This window comes from Hippocampus bargibanti, linkage group LG01, assembly GCF_051943395.1.
Source record: "Hippocampus bargibanti isolate YZ-2025 linkage group LG01, ASM5194339v1, whole genome shotgun sequence".
In the NCBI taxonomy this organism is placed as follows: domain Eukaryota; kingdom Metazoa; phylum Chordata; class Actinopteri; order Syngnathiformes; family Syngnathidae; genus Hippocampus; species Hippocampus bargibanti.
In genome coordinates this window covers 33,398,205-33,423,075 of record NC_142734.1, presented here as the reverse complement: position 1 = coordinate 33,423,075, position 24,871 = coordinate 33,398,205, and the positions used below count along the sequence as shown (strand labels likewise).

The window sequence follows — 24,871 nt, the reverse complement described above, 5'->3', positions numbered from 1 at the left end:
GTAATGCAATCCCTGGCCGCCCAAAGTGAGGACTTCCTCTTCTGTGAAAGATCTATTGGTGTCTTCAAAAGGATGTGACCTTCTCTTCATCCCACGGGTTTTCTTTTCTCCCTTTCGGTGGTCGATCACCCAGCTTGATTTCCACTCTGTTCCTCTTGGCAAACATCTGGCAGATTTCCAGAAAGGTCTTGCTCTTGGTCTCGGGGACCACCGGCCAGATGTAGATCAATGTGGCCAGACAAATAAAAGAAAAACATGATAAAGCTGTAAGGGCCCAGGCCTCTCTGAGGAAAGATTGGGGAAGGGTTGAGGTAGCAAACAAAGACATCTCATTGTGACACTTTTTAAATGTTATGACAAAACATACAAAGGAAAAAAACAGGAAATATGCAGCACCATTTAACATTCCTTCCATGACTGCCCTAACCTAGAAGTGTTGATATTATCTAAGTCATTATATTTGTGTCTAAAAAAACTATTCGTTTTTTAACCTGATTTAAAGCCATCAATCAATTTTCTATACAAGTAGTGCTAGTCCTCATTTGGATCATCATCCATGAGGTGGAACTTTTTTTGGTCATAAAATGTAAAAATATATTTATAATTATTTGTGCCATAATTAACAGACGAAATAATGTTGAATTATACAAATAATGAAGCTGATGTTTTGGAGGTGGAAGAGACATCTCAATGCGCAGTTCAGAAGTTCTAGCATATTCTAGGACGGTTATTTTAATTGTGATATGAACACTGGTACATGGGCTCTCTCTAGTGATCTTCGAAATAAATCACTGCAGTTCTGTTGCAATATCCTGTTCACTGTCGTACAATGTTTTGATTGACTCAGAAATAACTACAGGTACTTGTTTTGAAAGATTCATTTTGGAATATACTACAGGTCGCGCAACTGACCTCCATAAAAGGAAATAGTAGGCCAACAGCGAAATTGGACAGCCAATGGACAGAGCCGGCCACCATGAAGGCTGCGGGCCTAGCAGACTGCCGGAACATCTCAGTGGTCACCACATAAGGGATGGGACCTGCCAATGTGGTCAACCAAAGGAGGAACATTTGAGGCACATCATCACGGTAAGTGTGTTCACTTGAATGCTACTTCAGGTCTTCACTCACTAGGTCCGATAGCATGACCGGTAATGTAGACGATGACACACGTTATACTGACGTAAGGCATCCATGTCACAGTTTCCTGATAGCACAAGCAAGCAATCGTCGAAATTAGATTCAATCTACTCACAAAATGTTTGAGATAACATTTTAACATTCATAACAACATAAATTCCACCCCAAAACCCATCTGTTTAAAATTACCTTCGTGGTCTAGTTCAATCAGCGATTTTATTATTTATCATTTTACTTGTGGTTTTATTGTTTTGTGCTTTGTTTTGATTGTAAAGTGTCCTTGGGTGTTCTGAAAGGCGCTTGAAATTAAATGTATTATTATTATTATTATTATTATTATTATTATTATTATTATTATTATTATTATTATAAAATTAACCACTTTTGTTTTGTATAATGTGATACGTGTGGTTTATTCACTATAGTGATGAATGGATTGATTCGGTTGCTTTGTTTTTGGCGTCTACTGCGCATGCTCGAGAGTGTCAGAATTTTAACGCTTCTGTCTTATGTTTGATACGTAGTTAACTTCCATTTCATAATACAAAACACGAAAATTGTTTATCAGCCTTGTCATCCAATACGCAACAATATAAAAAAACTTCAACATCGATGTTGAATTTATTTTCCATTTTAGTTGTTGCGGATTTGAGGTTGTATTGTTTGAGCAATTCTTTTTTTTTTTTTTTCAATCATCAGCACTTTAAAAAAGTTCACAACCCAAACCATTTTGACAACGAGCACTTGAGGGCAGCAGAGCAACACGAGCTCAATAGTCTTTGTCATATCTGTTGGAACTAGTTATATACACATCCTAAAAACGTCCCATGTTATTTCATTTCTACTTATTCTTATCAGTTAGTTATTCCATATATGTATGTAGTTTAGTTATTTGTATATGTTAGTTTAGAATGCGTGTACAGTACTTAGCTCAGTTAAAACCTTAAAGGACAACCAACATCACTTTTTTGTTTCTTAACTGACATCAGGAAATCGTTTTATAGCATCTAAAATACCCAAAACACGCAGTATGATATTTTAGTGAAATGCAAAACACCAATAAAAATGACTTAAAGTGCCCAAAATCTGCAAAAAAAAAAAAAAATGAACCCGGAAGTGTCCGGCGACCTCCTGTGGCCACCTCCGTTTCCACAGGCTGATAAATTCCTTACATGGATCTTGGACGCCCTCTTCTGGCAGCTTTTGGGTGGAACACGATGTCCCCAGACCAAACAAGTACAGCAAAATACATTGACGTGATGGAAGGACCGCTACAATGCGTCTTTTTTTCAGTCAGGGGCTTTCCTTTAGTGACGTCACGTACTGACTCGTCACCAACTCAAAAACAAGACTTCCTGAATATTCAGCGCGAGTCTTAAAACATAAAATATAGCTATATGAGGTGGAATATTATTAAAATACGCTCAGTAGAAGTCATTTGAAGACATTTTACAAATTATAAACACAACTTGCCCGCAGGCGTCGGTTGTCCTTTAAGTGGGATTAAATGAAGTTCAAATAATGTTACGCTTCACAATGTTATGCTATTTTAAACACAACTCCGCTGCCCACTCTTCCCACAATGTGCACAGTGCATATTTGAAATGACATCTCATTATGTAAAAAAAAATGCAAATGTGAATACAGGTATGTTGCTTATGCATTACTTTGAACACGAGTTGTCAAATGTAGGGTATATATAAATAGCAGCAGAAAAAGCTTAGAAACGGTTTCATTGGTAGGTTCAGCATAGCAACCACGAGTATCAAGTACTGGTCAAAATACAAAACAGACATTACGTAAGAATGAAGGAATGACACAAACATGGATTCGTTTATGGTCTAGCTGGTATATGGCCATTTTCAAACAGCGCCCTCGAGGCCAAAAAGACTTCCACATAGCTAACATCAGATGCCCCTTAAACGAAGCTAGCCTAATGCGTATGAAGACAATTGAGAGACTTCTAATTATGGCAATATAAATCTGTGTTTTAAAAATAGATGGATACTGTGTAAAATACGCACCTTGTTGCAATCAAAGTTTGGAAACTCTGCAGCCAACAATGCTCTCTACCACAAAGAAAGGGCCTTTCTTTTTTTTCTACCGGGCACTGAGTTCATTTGGGTTTAGAGTCCACACTTAGTATGCTTTCAGCTAACATCAGCAGGGGTCAAAGGAGAAGTGAGGTTCCGCAGTCAAGAAAGGCTCCGGTTTCAAGGAGGAAGGCTGACATGTGATGAACGGTCATACATCCTGACAACAGTCATTGTCACGCATCGAACACAATGATTTTGTAACACATCAATGGGCAAGAGCCCACAGGTTTTTCCCAAAACAAAGGACAGTCAGTGACATCAGTGAAATAATCATCTGACTGCATCATCATGCTTGTCAAAAGAGTACCATTGAAAGTGAAATAGTGACAATGAAAAGATAAGATTGAATTAAACATTGTCTTTGCAAATTAGGCTTGAAGAGCATTTCATCCGCTTAAAGGACAACCGACATCACATTTTTGTTTCCTAACTGACATCAGAGAAACATCGAAACATCTAAAATACCTAAAACACGCAGTATGATATTTTTATTCAAATGCAAAACACCAATAAAAATGACTTAGAGTGTCCAAAATCTGCAAAAAAATTGAGCTGCGAATCGGGCATTTTCAGAAAGTCACGCCAAGACGTCTTGCATTGCTGTAGAATCAAAACAATGGCTTCAGATTCGGAGAAAATGGCGACCAACCTCCTGTGAGGAATTAATCAGCCCGTTTCCAGAGGCTGATAAATTCCTTATATGGAGCTTGGTCGCCCTCTTCTGGCTCTTTTTGCTGCAACACAACGTTTTCAGACCAAACAAGCACAGCAAAATGCATTGACGTGATGGAAGGACTGCTACAATTTGTCCTTTTTCGGTCAGGGCGTTCCTTCAGTGACGTCACGTACGGACTCGTCACCAACTCAAAAACAAGACTTCCTGAATATTCAGCGCGAGTCTTAAAACGTCAAATATAGCTATATGCGGTGGAATCTTTGTAAAATACGCTCAGTAGAAGTCATTTGAAGCCATTTTACAAATTATGGACACAACTTGTCCGGAGACGTCGGTTGTCCTTTAATCCGTATTTAGCTGTTGCCATACAGTAATTATTTATGTTGCTCAGTTTTTTTACAAATATTTTGTAAATATGGAATTCATTGAACTGAAAAATTGCGCAATATTAGAACTTCCTCTTTGGCGGTTCTTCTGTATCCAATTTAGTTCTGGCTGCCTATTCTTGGCAACATAAAGGACCACTGAATAACACGTGACATCATTCTGTGAGTGGTGTGGCTTACTTTCAAAATATCATATGATACACATGATTAAACAACGAAGTCACTAAATTGTAATCATGTTTATTTCTATGAAATAGTCAAATGCATTCATACATTTTTCCTCCCTCAAAAATACTTGATGAAACTCAATATAAAATGCACATATGACGAACCCGACAAAGAGAGTCCATGAGCTTCATGATAAATTCAATCATCTTGGAGAAACATCAACTTAAAGGTATGATGCTTTTTACTTTACAATGTTATGTTCTAATTGTAAACGTCTCTGCATATGGACGTGACATATGCACTACTTATAAGTCCACCATCCATACAATTGAGCATCACCTATCAGTGTGGACATCACTCGTGAAGTGTACTTCTCTTCTTTTTGAAGTATGAAGTCCAGGAGACAGCCCACGAGTGTCGTCTTGGGCTTTTTGCCGCTCTGATGAGCCCACACGGCAGCAGCAGAGCGAAGCGAAGAGCCGCGTGCGGACAGGCGCAGTGAATAACACAAACATGATGCAGTTTGCTGCTCCCTGTGACGTGTTGCCAATGCCCTGTTGTGCCACCAGAGAAGACAAAGAACAACACATCTTGAAGCAATTTTTTGTTGAAATTATTTTGACAATGATTCAGAGGGATTGACTGATGTTCATGTTTATGAATGAAATCCCCTGATGTCCACCGTACTTGTGTATAGAGCGCTGAACTTGCTTGATTCAAAGATGAACCCAATGAAGCAGCTGCACCAGCAAATTACACCTGGTTTTGGTGAGTATATTGTAACCAAATTTGCAGATGCAGCGGGGGCCGTGGCCCAGTGACACATAGTGCGGTGGGCCTAATATGCTCTCTTTGAACACTACCAGAATACTGTAAGAACATGACAATAATAATACAGCGTTTAATCAAGTGTTGAATGCTGAGGAAACCGGACACTCCATTCCATCAAGCCATTAATGACCATCACAAAGGTAAATAAAATGACTTTATTGTACAGTTTATTTCTTTAATCATAATACTATAGCACATTTATTATACATTAAATAAGGTATATTTTGTGTAGTTTTAAGGTTTAGAAAATTACAAAGTGGAAAATTGTGTTTTGTGGTGGACCTGGGAACGGATTATTCTCATTCTAATGGTTTCCGATGGGAAAATATTTTTTGGGATACACACTTTTCACCTTACACACTCTGTCTGGGAACCAATTAAGTTCTTAAGCCAAGGTCCCACTGTAGTTCAATTTAAATGTGGCTGTATGATAACAAAATTATCGTAATGTCATATGCACTTACATGTAGCATCACCAGCACAGGGTTCTGTCTCGCCGGGGAGCCAACCAGCAATAGGATGAAACGGATTGTACTCCAAATACGTAACAGGATGAAGATAATAGGGATGAGAGTCAGCTTCATGTCTGCCATGGAGGAGAAGGAGTATGATGTTGTCCTATTGGCCAAAAGTGGACGGTACTCAGAAAGGGCTGCATGCTGTGAGTGATAAGAAACAATAAAAAGGACACCAGGAAATTATTGACTCTTGGAAAATCAGTAATGACAGTTGTTATGATACTAAAAATTTGACTTTGACACCATACCAGCATAACGCACCATAAGACTGATACAGAAACAATACTAAGATCAATGAAAATAGTGGAACTTAAAATGGAAGTATTTTAAAGGACAACCGACGCCTCCGGACAAGTTGTGTCCATAATTTGTAAAATCACTTCAAATGACTTCGACTGAGCGTATTTTACAAAGATTCCACGGCATATAGCTATATTTTACGTTTTAAGACTTGCACTGAATATTCAGGAAGTCTTGTTTTCAACAAAAATTGCTGCGAAATTTTGACCCTGTTAGTCACAATTCATGATATTGAGGTGGTCGATGCAAACATTGAGGTTGGTTCTCTGTGAGGCTCTTTTGTTTCCAGACGGATCCTAGCATAAAGAGAACACTGTTTTACAGCATTTTCAGTGAAAAATGCACACAAGTTTTTAGTAACAGTCACAATTTAAAATCATTGCCCTCTGGCTTCCGTCACAATGGGCCTATTGAGAGTCCATTTGGATAAACATTTGAAACCAGTACGTGGGAGACTTGTTCGTTACCTGCAAAACTGCACAGAAGTACTGGTACTAAAATATGTAGTATTTTTTTCCTTTTTGAAGGAAAGATATTGGTGGATAGTAGTACATACATAATCCGAGTATACCAAACAACTCTTTGCGTAACACTGCATTGTTGAGCTTCTCCTTGGTTACTCACCGCTGTGTGAATGTGTCGTTTGATGAGGATATAGAGGACGGGGAGGATGAGGTAGGCCAAGAATTCCCATATCTTTCCAGTCAGCAGCATCCACAGGACACGGTCAGGGGTGTGGATTCTGACCCAGCACCAACCCACTGACACCTCTGATGCAGTATAACCAATCTTGTTAAGGCACACAGCTGCAACGGTGATGGTCAGAGGAACCCCCCAGCTAGAATACACAGCAGCATTGGGTCATTTTGGCTTTTTTTTTCTTTGCCTGATCTCTCACTGCTTGTGGATGGAGATTTAAAATAAATAGGTGGACATTAAATTACATTATTCACATTATTTGTTATTTTGTTTCTTTTTTGTCTGTTTTTGCTTCAATATGGCGCCGCAGTAGTGACTGCCTTTACAGCAGCTCCTGTACTTTGTTTTTGCTGCTGTGCAATGTAAATTTCTCCACTGTGAGAGAAATTAAGGCTCATCTAATCTAACCTAATGTAATCTAACAAAATTCTACAATTTGAACTCGGTCCGATTGTCTTCTTTGTGGACGATTTGGAGTTTTCAGTCTCAGACGTGATGAACATTATGTTATTGATAATATAGGTAATGTCACTTTGATTGTGCCAAACGGAGAAAGACTAAGGCTATATTAGTGACATTAAAATATATTTTTAATGATTTGAGAACATTGAAACAAATATAATGAGAATGTTAATTGAGCTGAATCCCACGTCGATGTTTGAATGCATACCTTTTTTGTTTCAGATGCATGTGGTTGCCATGTTCGTATTTTGTTTTGTATTTGTTTACCTTCTTGTTGTGTATTGTTTGGATTGTTATTTATTTTTGATTCGCATTGTTTCTATGATCCTCTGTAAAAATAAATTTAAAAAAAAACAACAATAACAGTGGCGTCTTAAAGAGACAATCGCAGTTTTTGATCTTACCTACCTGACCAGGTGGAAGACCAACATCAGGCTGTCAGCAGCCCTCTGACTGGACTGTACGATGAACACATACAAGTAAACTGCAATGGCCACCGTCCAGAAAAAGGAGCTGGTGTTGGCAAAGGTGGATATCGCTCCTTGAGCAATGCAGTCTGGAGAGTCGGAATCGAACACTTTCCATACTCCGAAAGCGTACGAGACGGCGGAGAGCCAGTCGGCCACCGAGAGGAAAAGGAGCAGTTTTCGCGGAGTGGTCCTCAAATCCGCCAAACTAATGTAAGTGACGATAATGAGCGTCGAGCCCACAAACGACATGGCGCACGAGCACAACACGACCACCTGTTCGGACAAGTACACAACTGTTTGGTTGTACGCTGCCATCGTTTTTTCTTACTTGCTTGCTCTTCACTACAGGCGATTCATGTTCGCCACGCAACAAAGTCTTGACTTCCACTAAAACGAATGGAGGCGGAGCTCAATGGGTCCGCTTCACTTCAAAAAAGCGAGGTAAAGTGCGTTTTAAATCAGCTTCCTTTCCAACTAGCCTTTCCTCCTATTATTCTTCCTCTTCTTATAGCTGAGATCACACTCAGCCGGTCAGTACTCGAGGCTATTTTGGGATCGAGATTTGAACTATGGATTTAAAATGGTTACGTAGCAACTAATAATCCCAAAATGAATTTATCCTGCAGTATCTGGATGAACTCTAAAGCCATTAATATTTCTTATGGGGACAGAAAAAATAGACAACGGGCTACGATAACATTCGAATAATGTGTCACAAATTGAAAATAGGGAAGTAAAAGATGAGAACAAACTACAGTATCTTCTTCTGCGTCGACCCCAGTACACAAAATAAATATTATATTACAATACTTACATGTGACACAAGGCATGTCAAATATTCATTTTTGTAAACGGAGCGGCCTGTCAACAAACCGGACAGCAGGTTGCAAATCCACCAGAGGCCAGAATTTTCACAGCCCTAGCTTTTACAATACAGTATTTCATTGGTTGTCAAACGTTTTACACCAAGTCTTACTAAACAAAAACACTTTTGGATAGTTCTAATGATGATGTTGCTTAAGAGTTAATGTGTTTTTTTTCTATCCTTGATCATGTTATTGTCTTATCCTCATCATGTTTGGAAAAAAACAGACCTCATCGACTGCCATAAAAAAAGAAAAACAGCTGATGCAAATTTTCTCTATCCCATTTTATTCCCACACAAGAGTCTTATCAAATATAATGATTCTCATCTGTGATTGACACTGAAATATCTATTTCATTTTGTTGATGTTTGATTGTTACACTCGCGTTTTTCAATGTCGTATACTGTACAAACGATAGTGCATGACACCAAGCTGTTCAACATACTCACGTGAAATTATTTTAATTAACTTCAAGACGGTTTACAGTTATACGCAATTCAAAAATACAGTTAGAATTGTGTTAAATGAACATTTTTGGATCGTAAGGCAGGATACAATACAATACATATTGATTTAAATACCGCTGAAGCTGTAACAAAGCGCTTATCATGGACAACTATCATATACAGGAAATAAAGCAGTCACATAGATAAATAGAAAGCATGCAGGATGATTAATTTTGTAAAAGCTGATTCATTAACTTGTGCAAGTTTTTGTGATTTGTTGAGCAAGTGTGACAACATGCATTTCGTGTAAAAATCGATCACTGGCACATCAGCGAAACGTTATATTGATTTCATGCTGCGAGCTTTTTTTAGCCACCCGGTGGCAGCAGAGGACCTTTTATCAACTACAACGTGAGACCAACACAATCTTGAAATGGCATTTTCCAGTTTATCATGACAGAAATTTCGACTATGTATTTACGTGACAACTTAAGATTCGTCAAAGCAGCTGCCGATGACATTTATTGCAAAGAATTTCTGCGGCAGTATACTTGCTGATTGCTTCGTTCTAACTCCTCACAACAACCAGCTAAGACACTGCCAGAGAAACACCCACAGCAATCGGATGCCTGCTCTTGGTTTGACGAGCTCTAAAAGAGAAATAGAAGGTTATCACTGTTCCCCGCAAAAAGAGACACAGTGTGGTTGTTACAGGTTAAAAGAACAAATAAATACCTAAATAGATGATGAAACGCATCCTAACCGCCCACCATGGTTTATATAACTCGTGATTCTCGTGACACTCCTGACACACGGTTGCTCAAAGTGACCGGAAGCATATTCCTCAAATAGATTGTTGATACCCAACCTATTCCTTTTTTTGTCTGGTGTGCAGCATCACTTTTGAGATTGCACAATTTCAGCGTTCCTTCCTTGATCCAAAAATAGACTTTTATATCATGACTCATGATTTTGCATCAAAACGATCTGATTCATTTACCTCGATTTGTAGCGACGTGTTTGTATTTCTTCCGGTTTCTTCATGTAAAGCAAATGTTTGATCATAGTCTAACAAAGTTAAAAGTCTACTAGCAATCTTCGCACAATGTTAGTCTATATGGTCTTCTCCCAACCGACTGCGCTTGCTGAAAGGATGACAATGGCACGAAAGATCGCACTCTGGTCGTCTGTTCTAAAGGACAATGAGATGAGCGAGCAAGGCAAATATGTCTTAAATAAGCTTCAGGAAACCATTATCATATGATCCATCTCTGGTTGTGTAACCAGAAAGTCATGCCTTGACTGGCGCTCGGACACTTTTCACCCCATCTTGCATCAGCAAGAGTTGCGCAAGGTGTTGGTCATGGAAGAGTGGATTTGACGCCGGCCTGATTTTAGTTGTCACACGTGTCCTCCGAGTCCACACTAAACTGACATTACAATGATGGGACATTATATATTGTTTTGCCTAACGTCTTTTTGGCTAAAAAAAGCCATTTTGCCACAGAAAGCAATAGGTATATTGCTTGGGCGCTATCTTTTGGCATCTTGACGCAAAGGTGCTATGTTGATGTGATTTAGGGTGCTTCGTTTGGAAAAATAGGCTTGTTGAAGTGAGTTCAGAAGCTTAATTTGATCAAAAGTAGTGCAATGACAACTCCCGCGTAATTCATTCACTGCCATTCCCGAATGTATATGAGAATTGAAAAGCATGATGTGGAGCGCCATTCCCGAATTAGTTCGGGTTTTGGTTTTTCATGCGGGGGGAGGGATAAAGTGCTGGTCAGACCTCTGACAATGTTTTTTTTCCTTCCACGGGGGGGTAGCATTTGCCTTTTGTGCATGTTAGCGCTTTATTGCAGCTTCAGCTGTTGTTAAAGTGCTATATAAATCTCATATGTATTGTATTTTGTACAGCCACCCCTATTTCAAGCTCAGATAACTCCAGATCTATATAACTAAGGAATTAACTCTTTTTTTCTAATGAAAAAAGAGAATGTTGATGTAGGCCTAAAATTTAATAATCTGTGGGTCCTGAATTTGAGTGAAAATGACAAAAACCTTGGCACTGGAATGAACACATTTTTGCACATCGTCTAGCAGTGAATGAGTTAATTGTTCGAGAATTATAACGCTACCTCGTCAATTTTGGTTTGCCATAATTTAATGGCGGGATAAACACTACCAATCGTCATTTAAAGCATTCATTAATTAATCATCAATCACGTTTTTGTCATTTGTTTGTTCATTCGTCCAATTTACAGAGTGATTTCGACTTGACTCTCTAATGCTCTTGCTGGACTGTCTTTGGCCAGGCAAAATGTCCAACTAGGAAGGCAGAACAGTCTTTTCGTGTTTGCACATGTCTGTCGTGTGGATATGCAGTGTGGTTAGCCTCACTAGCTAATCTGATCACTGCTGTGTCTGACTTTTTGACAGAGGCCACACTTTAGTTCCCGTTTAATTTGGAGGTCCGTGATGACTGAAACCATATAAAGAAGTCAAGAATAACTGTTGGTCATCAGAAAATGTTTATAATACAGTGAGACCTCAACTTACAAACTTTTCGTCTTACAAACATAAAATTTATGAAAATTAAACCTTATAATAAGCACTATTTTCATAATACACACCCACCACGGCTGGCGGCGTGATCTTCGGCGGAAGCACACGACCGAACAGCACCAGAGGTTAAGTTACCAACAGTCCTTATGGAAGGTGACTCTCCTTCCATAAGCCATCAACGACCGTCAAAAAAGTAAATAAAACTTTATTTTACAGCACAGTTTATTTCTTTAATTACAGTGGTCATGTAATGCGCCTCTCTTTCCAAACAGCAATTCCCTTTGACCTTCGACCTCCAACGCCATTCCATCAAGCCATAAATGACCATCACAAATGTAAATAAAGTGACTTTATGATACAATGCAGTGTATTTCTATCATTACAATACAATAGCACATTTATTATACATAGAATAAGGTATGTTGTGTGTAGTTTTAAGGCTTATTTAGTTGAAAAGTATATTTTATGGAAACCCTGGAACGGATTATTCCCATTTTAATGGTTTCCTATGGAATTTTTTTTTTTTGAGATACACACTTTTCGCCTTACACACTCTGTCTGGGAACCAATTAAGTTCGTAAGTTGAGGTCTCACTGTATATCGCTTATTTATTACACATGGGAATATTTTTTTGGGGGGGAGAAGAAGCCGTTTTGCACCTTAAAAAAAGTCATATTTTGAGCAGGTGAGGTGAACGGACATTCGTTTTCATGAGATATGATTTACCCGTCAAAACAGGATAAATTCTTCAATTGTGATTTAAAAAATGACTGTGGCTCGTTTACTCAGAATTGTGTGTACATGTTCAAATTTATGATGAATTGCTCCTTGTTGTGTCAACAACTAAATCTCTCTGGTATTTACTGTATATACTTTTTAGATGTCATTACAGGCAGTGTAGCATGATGCATATTGAATTGGCACATTTCAACCATGTACTAAGGAAAACGCACTCATCAGATTTAATATCTTTCTCGAGCTATGTTGCGTGAGTTCCACTCTGTATGTGAACCTAATAATCGATATCCTTGTACGTAGTCAAGGTTATTCCATGTAGTCTGATCCCACACATCTCCTCGCAGTGCACGGGTTTCCTGAAGAAGTCAATGGTCTGCTCCTGATTAAGGTGTCAGAATACACAGTGCACTGCAGATTACTGCATATGCACTCACAGCGCACACGCTGACTCCACCTCTCAAAGTCCCTTACAATGACCACGGGTCAACACAAAGACACGCTTTGTCTGGGGAAACAGTGCAGGGATGCGCAGACAGTGTGATTCTTTATACAAGGGGTCGGTGACCTTTTACACTCAAAGAAGCTTGTGGACCCGGTTTCCACAGAAAAGACAACAGTGGAAGCTGCAATTTTTTTGGAATGAAATGAACGCATTTTGAAGAATTATCCCAAACAATTAAAGGACAACCGACGCCTCCGGACATGTTGTGTCCATAATTTGTAAAATCGCTTCAAATGATTTCTACAAACTAACAAAGCAAAAGTGTAGCCAAACACTGTATTTTCTGACAAGGCTATGAAGAGCCTGCAATGAGTTCGTACAACTCACTACCAGTCGCCATTACCGTTCCTTCCTCTTTCATCATAAAACGTATTTTAACACTGCCATCTAGTGGATAGACGGAGAACATGGATGGATGGATTTGCCTTTATTAGTCTCGCAGTGGAAAAATTGACACTTAACAGCAGCAAAGTGATGAAAGGAATGAAATTGGAAAAACAAAATACATGAGATGATGGAAAGGCAGCCACTCTCACGGCGCCGTCTTGAAGTCACAAGAACAAAAAAAACTAAATAACAAAATAATATGACAACAAGATGACAACATAAAGACACAGAGTCATTGATTCTTAAGCACTTTCTGTACCCTCGTTGTTACATGAAGCAGTTCTAGATGAAAGAGGAGAGGATCAAAGCATCTTTCCACCAGGGACATCATGGTGGAATGTACATAATAGAAGTGATACATTTCAAGAGTAGGTTGTCACCCCCTGCTTTCATCAATGTTCTGCCTGTGAGTAGCATGATAAATGTGGTTGTTGTCTGTTTTTTATGGCTTATCTACTGAAACATACCACATGTTCACTACTTTGTCATGATGTCCAAGCTAATCCTTACACCACAGGTGTCAAAGTCAAGGCCCGCGGGCCAAATCCGGCCCGCCACATCATTTTTTTCGGCCCGCGAAACCAAATCATACTTGTTAAATTCCATGATGATTGCTAAAATCTGAGCCAAAATGTCATATTTTTGGATGTCAACCACAATAAAAGTCATTATTCTTGACTTCAGATTTGAAAATGAGTTATTCATTAATTTGCTGTGTGCTCTATATGTAATATTTGAAGGGATTTAAACATTCTAATGGGTTCCCCAAATTCATAACGGCCCTCGAGAGGAAACTATAACTACAATGTGGCCCGCGGCAAAAAATGACTTTGACACCCCTGCCTTACACTGTTATTTGCTTGTTCCATTGTCTTAACAACAGTCATGCCCCCTCATCCAATCCCGTCCCACAAATCTAATCACGTTGTAGCTAACAATGACATCACTATTTACCGCAGTGCCATATTATTGTATAATACTACACGAGTCACACAGCTTCGCCCCGTCATACATTTTTATCTCTTGACTCTGGAAATCCTTGATTATGGCTGTCATTGCAGGTATTTTTTTTCTATGTGATGCGAAGTCTTCATTGGGAGTAAGTTGGTTTCATTAGTGTTTATTTAGCCATGTCACAACACATTTTGTTAATTATTGATTGTCATATTCACAAAATGTGCAAGCCATGATCATGAGAAGTTGTTGGGTCAACATTTTTTAAACTTAAAAAAGTAGGACTTGTGCAATCTACTTCGTACACGTCTGTGATTATTTGTAGAAATCTGGACTTTGATGTCACATCCTATCGTCTGTCCGAACTTCTGTCAACGATGTAGAACTAAGTGCAAATTAGAATTGGATTTTGAAATACGACACTCGAATTGTCTACTAGGTCCAGTGATTCAAGTGGAACGCATCAGAGTTGCTGCATCGCTATCCAAACAGCAACAGCGGATGACAATGGTCCACCAAATTTAGAATGTGGCTGTTGATCATCGTAAAGACAACTAAGGGCAACAAGAGAATTGATCACTGCAGCAGCAGCATCGAGACCGAGGAGTATACGACTGCAACGGGAAGAGTTGAGACCCAGCCACAATGTAAGTTCACATGCGTACGACAGTATGTGTATTTTTAACTTTTCATATGTGTGAATCCGCAAAATATTGCAGCAATGACAATTCTGCCTCATCATTGTGTGATCGTTAGTAATTTATATTGCAATGACTGTCTTGTACTAGAAATTGTATCTGCTTGTAGAAATCACTGGTGTCAAAAACAAACAAACCAAAAGGTGCTTGAACAGCAAGTAACCTACAGACATTTCCATGGTGTCATCTTGGCGTCACGACGCTGATGCTTTCGCAACATTGACAGCACTACAGGTCAAGATTTCCCTATAGCGATCAACTTACACGTACTTTGCTGAAGCGAAAAGCCATGACATTCAGATTTTGATCATCCAATTCTGATCATGAGGAGTTTTACTTGTTTGCTTTTCACCAGTTCACATTTAGAGGACAACTGACACCATTTTTTTGTTTTCTAACTGTTCATCAGAAAATCGTTTTATAGCATCTAAAATACCCAAAACACGCAGTATGATATTTTTAATCAAATGCAAAACACCAATAAAAATGACTTAAAGTGTCTAAAAAGTACTTCAATTTAAAACCGGAAGTAGCCAGTTTTAGAAGCCCCCTTGTTCGTGACGTCACGCCAAGACGTCTTTTCTTGCTCGAGAGTCAAAACAATTGCTTCAGATTCGGAGAAGATGCTTTCTTGTTACTCATTCAGTTATGAATATCATTCAAATAGTTCTGAAGAGGAAATCATACATGTTTGCAATCGATTAAAGAATTTCGTGTCATTTTGAGGTATCAGGGGGGGGGGGGGGGGGCGTAGCACCCAAAAGAGGCAGAAGATGGCGACCAAGCTCCGTGGAAACCGGCTGATTTTTTTCCTTACAATTGTTGTCAGCGAATATCAAATAGATGCTCGGTGCAACACACAACGATTCACCATCACGTTATTTATGTGTTTTCCTTCTAATTTCGCCATCAACACGGATCAACATGAAATTTTCAGAACAAACAAAGTACCGCAAAATGCATTGACGTGATGGAAGGACTGCTACAATGTGTCTTTTTTTTTCGGTCAGGGGCGTTCCTTCAGTGACGTCACGTACAGACTCGTCACCAACTCAAAAACAAGACTTCCTAAATATTCAGCGCGAGTCTCAAAACGTAAAATATAGCTATATGCGGTGGAATCTTTGTAAAATACGCTCAGTACAAGTCATTTGAAGCCATTTTACAAATTATGGACACAACTTGTCCGGTGGCGTCGGTTGTCCTTTAATCCGGACGTGTACAGGAGGATTGTAACATTCTATGTCAGGGACTTTAAATCACTCACCCAAGGCGAAAAAGCAAGCAGCTCCTCAGTCAACATTTGGTACCAGCCAGTCATCCGTCCATAGGTCTTCTGCAGACATTGACTAAAAAGTCTCTTGTGTGTGTGTGTGTGTGTGTGTCTCTCTCTTGCTCTTGTGCACTTGGCCACCGTAACAAGTCAAGGCATGTTCCTGCACGGCAGCCGGCCTGGTGCACGAGGCTGCTCCTAGACCAGAAGGGGAGGAATAGAGCTGTGAAGGAGGGGGTAGTCAGTCCAAAAGGCCCAGCATGACTCAGCCTGCTTGAGTAGGTTTCCATTGCAGCATTTTAATCGTTTTATTTCTATACAGGACATTAAGATGTCATGGATAGTAGCCTATTTTTCTTGTCTGAACAAACAGATTGGTGACAGAAAGCCAACGTAATGAGCTTTGGACAGGTATAGGTCATAAAACAGAATTCCTGTTTGCCTGCGGGCAATGACCTTTTTGTCTTTTTTGTTTGACCAGAGAGGAGGGTTTTCTGGCGCTATCATTTAACTTTAAAATTATGGTAAATATATACAGGAAAGGCCAAAATAATTCATACACTTTTCTAAAAAAAATGGAAAGGTGTAAATATCTTTACCATATTGAATATAGTAAAGAATTTCATGTTGAATGGGTATCTATTGCTTGGAAGTATCACTGTAAAGTGTCAAAAACCTGAAACATTCACGTAATACATGCATAAATAATTTCAAAACTGACTGTAAAGTTACCTTGAGAGTTTTGAAAGGCACTTATAAATTACATATTATTATTATTATTATTATTATTATTATTATTATTATTATTATTATTATTATTATTATTATTATTATTATTATTATTCATAATAATAATAATAATAAATATTAACTTAATGTCTGACAATTCTATGTCATTTTAAGCTTAAAATCAATCAATAATCAATTAAAAATGCACTTTTACTTTTACACTTTTTGCATTTTAGCAACTGACCTTGAGAGTTTTGAAAGGCACTTATAAATTTATTATTATTATTATTATTATTATTATTATTATTATTATTATTATTATTATTATTATTATTATTATTATTGATAATAATAATAAATATTAACTTAATGTCTGACAATTCAATGTCATTTTCAGTTTAAACTAAATCATCAATTAGGAATGCACTTTTACTTCTACACTTTTTGCATTTTAGCAAATATTTGGACCTTAGTGTTTATTTATTTATTTATTTATTTATATATTTATTTCTTTTCCCTTTTGGGGGCAATCAAGTACAGTACATGAAAAAAAATGAAAACCAAAATGGACGGCCCATGTGTACAGTAAGGCAGGCGAGCCACGTGAGTTGTATTTCATATGCTGTATATTAAAAATGTTGTTGGTTTTTGTCATTTTTTTGTTTTTCTAAGTCAGTTACATTTTTTTTAATCTTTAAAATACAGAATTATGTCAGGGTAATATAATTTATTTACTTTCTCAATCGCCAACTTGCTCTTTAACATACTGTCAAATGAATAGCGCCTTAAAACTGCAATGAAGCAGTATGCTAATTCATGATAGGGCATCATATGAATTTCAGACAAGGTTTACTCATTCATAAATATGCATTATACGGACATATCCAAATATGCTAAACAGGCTTTCTCCTCCACAACTTGACACACAAAATCTCGATCAGATGTGCAGATTCATGCAGTGCTACTCTGCTGCTTGCGTACAACCTCTCCACCCCACCCCCATCCTCAGGGTGAAGCCAGTTCATCACAGATGCTGAAGTGGAAGTTGATCACTAGGCAGAATCACGTTGCAGCGGCAAGAACCAGCTCAGCAAAACTCACCTGCAACAATATGTTCAGTCTGGCTCCCCGAGCATCCCGGAAGCGGCCGAGTGCACCTTTTCTCTTCACCGCATCAGGCAGCAGACTGATGATGACCTTTATCAATGGAAGAGCTAAGTCACTGATCTTATGCCTTGAAAGCACTTTTAACACTACACAGTTGTTTATCTTTTCCACGCTGACAGGAAATGGAATTGATGCTGAAAAAAAAGGATTCAGACCACTGCTTTCTTTTATTGGAGCCAATGATGCCACGCTACACCGCAGTGCACTGGGGAAATCTGACTTTTTTTTTAAACAAGTTCCAAAATGGACGCGATCGTCAACTGTTTGGGCAAAACATAGACGAGTATTATGGGAACTCTTTCTCGCTATTATTATTTATTGATTGCATTTGATGGGACGTTGCTGGAGTAGAGTGGAGGAGAGCGGAAGAGCATAAAGAGAGGAATTCGAATGCCGGCAAGTTTAAAGGACAACCGACATCACTTTTTTGTTTCCTAACTGACATCAGAAAAACGTTTTATAGCATCTAAAATACCCAATGATATATTTAGTCAAATGCAAAACACCAATAAAAATGACTTAAAGTGTCCAAAATGTGCAAAAAAAATGAACCCGGAAGTGGCCAGTTTCAGAAAGTCCCGCCCCCTTGTTTGTGGTGTCACCCCAAGTCGTCTTGCCTTGCTGGAGAATCAAAACAATGGCTTCAGATTCAGAGAAGATGCTTTCTTGTTACTCATCTAGTTCTGAATATGATTCAAATAGTTCTGAAGAGGAAAGCATGCATGTTTGCAATCGATTATATATTTTTTTCTGTGCCATTTTGAGGCAATAGGTGGGGGAAATGTAGCACCAAAAAGAGGCAGAAAATGGCGACAAAGCTCCACGTAAGGAATGAATCCGCCCGTTTCCACAGGCTGATTAATTCCTTACACGGAGCTTTGTCGCCCTCTTCTGCCTCTTTTTGGTGCAACACGAAGTCAGACCAAACAAGTACAGCAAAATGCATTGACGTGATGGAAGGACTGCTACAATGTGTCCTTTTTTTGGTCAGGGGCGTTCCTTCAGTGACGTAACGTGAGGACTCGTCACCAACTCAAAAACAAGATTTCCGGAATATTCAGTGCAAGTCTTAAAACGTAAAATATAGCTATATGCGGTGGAATCTTTGTAAAATACGCTCAGTAGAAGTCATTTGAAGCCATTTTACAAATTATGGACACAACTTGTCCGGAGACGTCAGTTGTCCTTCAAAGCTTGCTGCATTGATTACATCATCGCAACTGGAGTGCTAGAATGGGACAATGCACCATCCCAAGGTGGTGATGGGGTGTTGTAGTGTGTGTGTATGTGGCTCTTGTCTGACAACTCAGGTAAAGGTCCCATTTGCAGTGAGGTAGCCTTCCTGCAGTGCGTGTGTCAGCACTGCAGGAAGTCAGCTGATTCTGTAGGGCATTGCAGGATTGCTGCACTGCTGCTCTCCCCCCCCTCTCCTCCTCACTCAGGCAAATTGCTCAAGGAGGAGGATGGTGATGATGAGTGCAAGTGCTGCATACTTTTTTTCAGCAAGGGGGGGGGGGAGACCGGGGAGAGAATTATAAGGTTGCAAAGCATGCTGGTTAAGTCGCTGTGCTGTGCTTACTGTACCTTTGAGAGACACTAGAAAGTAGAGATGGAGGAGAAGGTAAATGGGGGGGGGGAGTGTGAGGAATATCAGGTGAGTGCGGCAGAATCTCTTTGCATCCGTCTTTGTTAGAAGTATGACGGGGGGTAACTGCGGATGTCAGGCTCCGGATGTGGTGTTGGATATTTTTATTATTATTGTCTAAATGATACTCAAGTTAGCTTTTTCCCCCCTACCCTTTCATAGGGTAAGGGGCTCCAGGAAGGAGACATCTCTCTGGAGGAGTGCGTTTCACGCAGAGCCGCTTGATGACACTTCCCAAGGTCTTAGCACAGTTACCTGACATGAACTCAGAGTAGAGTTGACCGGCATACTGAGCTCATTCTGTCAAAAGCTGCACGGTCAATTTTTGCTTCACCGGGAAGTGTCATATGGTGACCAATGAGGGTATCTTGGAGAACAGCTTGTATCGTATGAATTCAAATACTTTTGAATTTGGAAGACTTTTTTTTTTATTTCTATAGTCAAATCCAATACAAGTATGTAGGCAGCTGTCTTTCGAGAAAAGTACTAGTCACACTTAACTTCATGACTGCACCATAGTTCCCCTGTCCCACTCGGGATACTTTAGCATCACTCTCCGACCGGCCTTGTTAGCACTCATGCATCCGTTTTCGTAGCTCAAAATGTCAAAACTACACCTTTAAAGAGTAGAAAATGTGGATTGCTCTCTCTCAAAAGTCTGAAGTATTCTTATTTAGCCATTCTAAACTTCTTATTTCCAAGGGGAACCCTTTCAGCGGGGACGCGGGTTGCCATTTCAAGCCAGTAGCTTGTGTGGACAAGAGAACAGAGGAGCACAGTCGGCTCACGACAGCCCGGTGGTGCAGAGGAGGAGGAAAGTGATGAGATTGTAGGCATGCATGTACTTATATCATCTGCTGTGAGGCAAAAGTGTAGGATGGATGCGGAGATGCAAGCAGACAGCATAGGAGATGTGTGAAATACGTACCTGCAGACCGAGTGTTGGGTTTTGTCAGTAGGAAAACTTCAGCGAGCCTCTCGGTGTGATGATGATGTGCCCTCATGGTGCTGCAAAGTTGACTGCAGCATTACCTCCAGAACAAAATGACATTGTTTGCACTCTCTCTCTCTTTCTCTCTCCCACCCCCTTCTTCTTCTGTGGACACCCCCACTCCCCCCCCCCCCCCCTGCCTTCCTTTCCTCTGCACGCTTCCTGGCAGCCCAAAGTGCACAGCTCAGCAGTGTTCCCCGAGTGCCGCAGCAGATCCTGCATGAGCTCTGCGTATCCAAGCGGGATGGGACTTTTAAAGGGGACTGCAACCTCCAGGGTCAACCTCCTCTCTCGCTCGCTCTCTCTCTCTACTTTTCGTCCTCCTCTGCAAGCCTTTTCTGCTCGTGCTGTCACTCTGCAAAAATCTCGAGAATGATACTCACCTGTGACAGACTTTCTGTTATCCCATATGAGAGCGCGTGAACTCAAACCTTTGTTGTGCCTAAAAAGCTTCTATATTCTTCCTTGATAACTTGAATTAAAAAAAAAAAACATCCACGAGTGTGCATAATGTCACTAACGTTTTTTTTTTTCAAGCAATCAGAGCGAAAGTGCTATTAAATTTAAAAATTAAATTTGAAAAAAATAAACAGTAGTGTAATTTCCTAAATACAACAATATAAAAGGCATCCAATATCACATAGAAAATGTGTGCCCTGCTTACCTGGATAACCATCTGTCTCAACATTATGATAGAAAAAAATGGAAAGGTCAATGGACCATATAAGAATGTTAAAATGTTGTTACTGAGTCAATGTTTCATAATAATTTTAAATATTGTCAAGCTAAGTGAAAGTGAAAGGAGTTTCACAATTGAGCTTTCGCTGTCATTACTGTACTCCATGTCCCTCTTGGTTTATTTTATTTTATTTTATTTTATTTTATTTTATTTTATTTTATTTTATTCCATTTTCTTCAATTTTCTTCTATTTTCTTCCATTTTATTTCATTTTATTTTATTTTATTTTCTTCTATTTCATTTTATTTTATTTTATTTTATTTTATTTTATTTTTGGGAGACAGTCCCTAGACCACTCTGAATCCAGTCGGCTTGCCAACAATGTATTACAGTACAAATGTTTAGCTTCAGTGAAGTTGTCTATGCGCATTGTCTAGTGCGGCAAGTGTGACATTGGCCAACATTTAGTCAATGACTGAGCTTCAGCTACTCCTTCTGTTCTTCCAGTGCCAAGCATTTTGAAAATGTGTGCGCGTGTAAGAGCCATCAGCTTTTGCTGCAGCAGTGCAGCACTTTGTTCTTCTCACTGCAGGAGGACATGACTTTGAGCAGCCTCGGGCTGGACTTGAACCTGCTTGATGTGTTGAGGGGAGAAAAAAACAACAACACACACACACACACACACACAAAACAAGAGCTGCTTTGCTCTTTCTTCTTTTTTTATTTTTTACATATTTTCATTGTATAATGCACTTGCTATTTTTTACTACTACTTGCCAACCACATCAAATAGAAAATTGCTGAATCATGATAAATCTCACCCCGTTATATGGGATCAGATTTGTGTTACTTTCTCCTTCCTTGATAAGTGGCTAGCTGTGTAGCTGATCAAAAACTGCAGTGTTACGCTCACGATAATTGCCTGTATGCATGTTAGCATGCAGTGCTGCAATGCTGCATGAGTCTGCAGAGTCCTCTCTTCTGTACTCTGACACCTGCAGGGAAAATGCCTCCAACAGCAACTCTTTCATACCACTACTGTCGCAGAATTCTCAGGAATATGCTGAATAAAACACAGTATATTGAGTTCTGGCAATGATTCCCAACCACTTATATGGGGAGAAATGATCTAATCGTGGTTTATTGTCAAACTATTTACTTCTCTATATCCCAGTGATGTAAAGTGTTAGGTACGTATAACAATTCAATGCTAAATAGCAGAATAAACATAATTGGTTAGGGACATTCGGTGGTATGTACAAAGTCGGTGGCTGAGACTCAAGATTACATTGTTAAAGTTGTAAAGGAGATAGATTGACCAACTCTCTCATCACTTAAAAAAATGTTGTAATATATTGTATCCTGTAATGAAAACATGACAGAAAATTTGGACAGTATCAGAGCTTGCGGCAGATGTCAACAGTCTATCCTTGCCTCAATGCGGTGTACCTGTTATGACGGTAGCAGATGGCAGAATGTAGGTGTCATGATCTGGTTGGCGACCAACGGGTGGCGCTATCGGCCCCGCCTGCACCTGCACAGGTGCTGGTCGTCCCGATCAGTGGAAGACTGCCACGTTTGGATTGGCGACCAACGTTGGCGCTGTCAGCCCTGCCTGCAGCCTCGCAGGTGCTGGACGTTTTAATCAGTGGCAGTCAAAAGGACTCCCGGCACGACCATTCGGGGTCGGGTCATTGTATGCTTTGTATGCATTGTGTATGTGTTTGTTTCATCTTGGCAGACTTTTACTCTTGGTTTTTCTTTTGATACTTTGTATTTTTCTGTTTAAATGATTTTAACGTTTTAGATTTTGTTACTGTTGATTTTATTTTAATACAACTTCCCAAATACAACCTGCTGCTCCCTCCTGCCTGCTTTTTGGGATCCACAACTGCCATCATCACCTTGCAAACCGTGACAGTAGGCCACGAGTCAATGCAAATATTCTGATTAAATAAGAATTTAAAAAGAAAATATTTGGGATCCTCATGGAATACAAGGTCTGAGGTCACATCATTGGATCAAACAATGTGTTTTAGAAACATAATGTGTGATTCTACTTTGTCAGAATACCACAAGGATCAAGAATGATTACACTTTACAAAACTTTACACATTGTAATGTTAAAAAGAAAAGATATATTTAAATAAGTTTTAAATTAATGAGTCACACTTCAATGTCATTTCCAGCTAAAAACAAAACAACAACTAAAAATACACTTTTACTTTTAGACTTTTTGCATTTGGACGTTAATGTATGTTGAAAAGCTTTTTAGGGCATGCAATTGTTTGGAAACTCAAACTGTAAATTGTAAATTGAAAAAAATTTTTTTTTTGATAAATAAACCTTATGTGACCCCTGAAGGGCCAAACTGCACCCACAACACCCTCTGCGACCAAAGCCTACCACAACTCCAATCACTGACTGCCCCCCATGAGGAAACTCTGAGAGAGAGGAAAATGTGTGGGGGTTGATGAGATTATTGGAGCACCCCACACAGAATACTACCAAATGCATTAAATGGCTGAATGCATTATCTTTATGTGTGTCTTCCAAAGATTCCATCCATTTTCTAATCCACTCATCCTTACAAGGGTTGTGGTGCGTATGGTAGATTTTCTCAGATTAAAAAAGAAAATCTTTTATGATTTGAAAAATCATTCTGTACAAACATTTTAAGAATTACAAATACAGCCATCAATGACCATCACAAATGGAAATAAAGCGACTTTATTATACATTGCAGTGTATTTCTTTCATTACAATACAATACCACATTTATTATACATAGAATAAGATATGTTGTGTGTAGTTTTAAGGCTTATTTAGTTGAAAATTATATTTTATGGAGACCTGGGAATGGATTATTGTCATTTTAATTGTTTCCTATGGGAAATTAATTTTTGGGATACACACTTTTCGCCTTGCACACTCTGGGAACCAATTAAATTCGTAAGCCAAGGCCCCACTGTACAGTCAATTACAGTTCACGTTGAGAATGTGTATTATTTTTTTATCCACATTTTAATATGTGAACATCTAAAATTAAGAGAAAAGTACAATCATTATGCAAATTAAATACAAAGAGGTGGGTAGGGGGAGTAAAGCCTGAAGTTCCCCAAACTGATCAATTGCTGAATAGATTAAAAAGGGGTTGCTGGTTTAACATTGAATTGTGAGTTGGAATGTTGGGAAACGTCGATTTCTTACAAGCAACAGATGAATGGGTGCAATATAAATTATATATAATATAATAGCATAATATAACAATAGTACTGTATTTATAAAATAAAATCGATGAATTTAAAAGTCTTGGTGTTTTTTTTAAGTGCAGGATTTGTCGATATATTGATTTAGTGCAGTATATGGTGAAAGGTCAGATTTTAAAAGCATAACGAAAAAAAATGTCGGTGTTTCATTTAAATGAACCATATGAATTCAAGAGTTACGAAAACGAAAGGCGTGCGTCTTCGTTGCCAGTGACG

At 39.0% G+C, this 24,871-nt stretch overlaps 1 protein-coding gene and 1 long non-coding RNA gene across 4 annotated transcripts; one reads left to right on the top strand and one right to left on the bottom strand.

Moving 5' to 3' along the window:
* Positions 1-4,522: 4,522 nt before the first annotated feature.
* gpr157 (G protein-coupled receptor 157) lies at positions 4,523-11,030 on the bottom strand. The gene is made up of 4 exons (XM_089012301.1): positions 7,685-11,030; positions 6,740-6,953; positions 5,762-5,956; positions 4,523-5,020 (listed from the first exon to the last, which is right to left on the bottom strand). The coding sequence occupies exons 1-4, from the start codon at positions 8,059-8,061 to the stop codon at positions 4,802-4,804; spliced, it is 1,005 nt and encodes a 334-aa protein (XP_088868427.1). The 5' UTR covers positions 8,062-11,030; the 3' UTR covers positions 4,523-4,801.
* Positions 7,816-21,277, top strand: LOC148903990 (uncharacterized). Of its 3 annotated transcripts, XR_016116924.1 has the most exons (6): positions 7,816-7,956; positions 8,095-8,187; positions 14,644-14,851; positions 15,012-15,136; positions 16,326-16,453; positions 17,914-21,277. It is a non-coding gene; the product is annotated as an uncharacterized LOC148903990 (long non-coding RNA). The 3 variants fall into 3 exon arrangements; XR_016116926.1 differs by lacking the exons at positions 8,095-8,187; positions 15,012-15,136 and having other exon boundaries at positions 7,835-7,956; XR_016116923.1 differs by lacking the exons at positions 7,816-7,956; positions 15,012-15,136 and having other exon boundaries at positions 8,084-8,187.
* Positions 21,278-24,871: the final 3,594 nt, after the last annotated feature.

What these genes read in the sequence shown, in the direction of transcription:
- gpr157 (XM_089012301.1), bottom strand. Translation starts at nt 8,061, where the DNA reads ATGGCAGCGTACAACCAAACAGTTGTGTACTTGTCCGAACAGGTGGTC. An exon ending in AACGACACATTCACACAGCG is followed by an intron (nt 5,957 to 6,739) that starts GTGAGTAACCAA and finishes TATCACTCACAG; the next exon opens with CATGCAGCCCTTTCTGAGTA. An exon ending in CTGTGCTGGTGATGCTACAT is followed by an intron (nt 5,021 to 5,761) that starts GTAAGTGCATAT and finishes GTGGCACAACAG; the next exon opens with GGCATTGGCAACACGTCACA.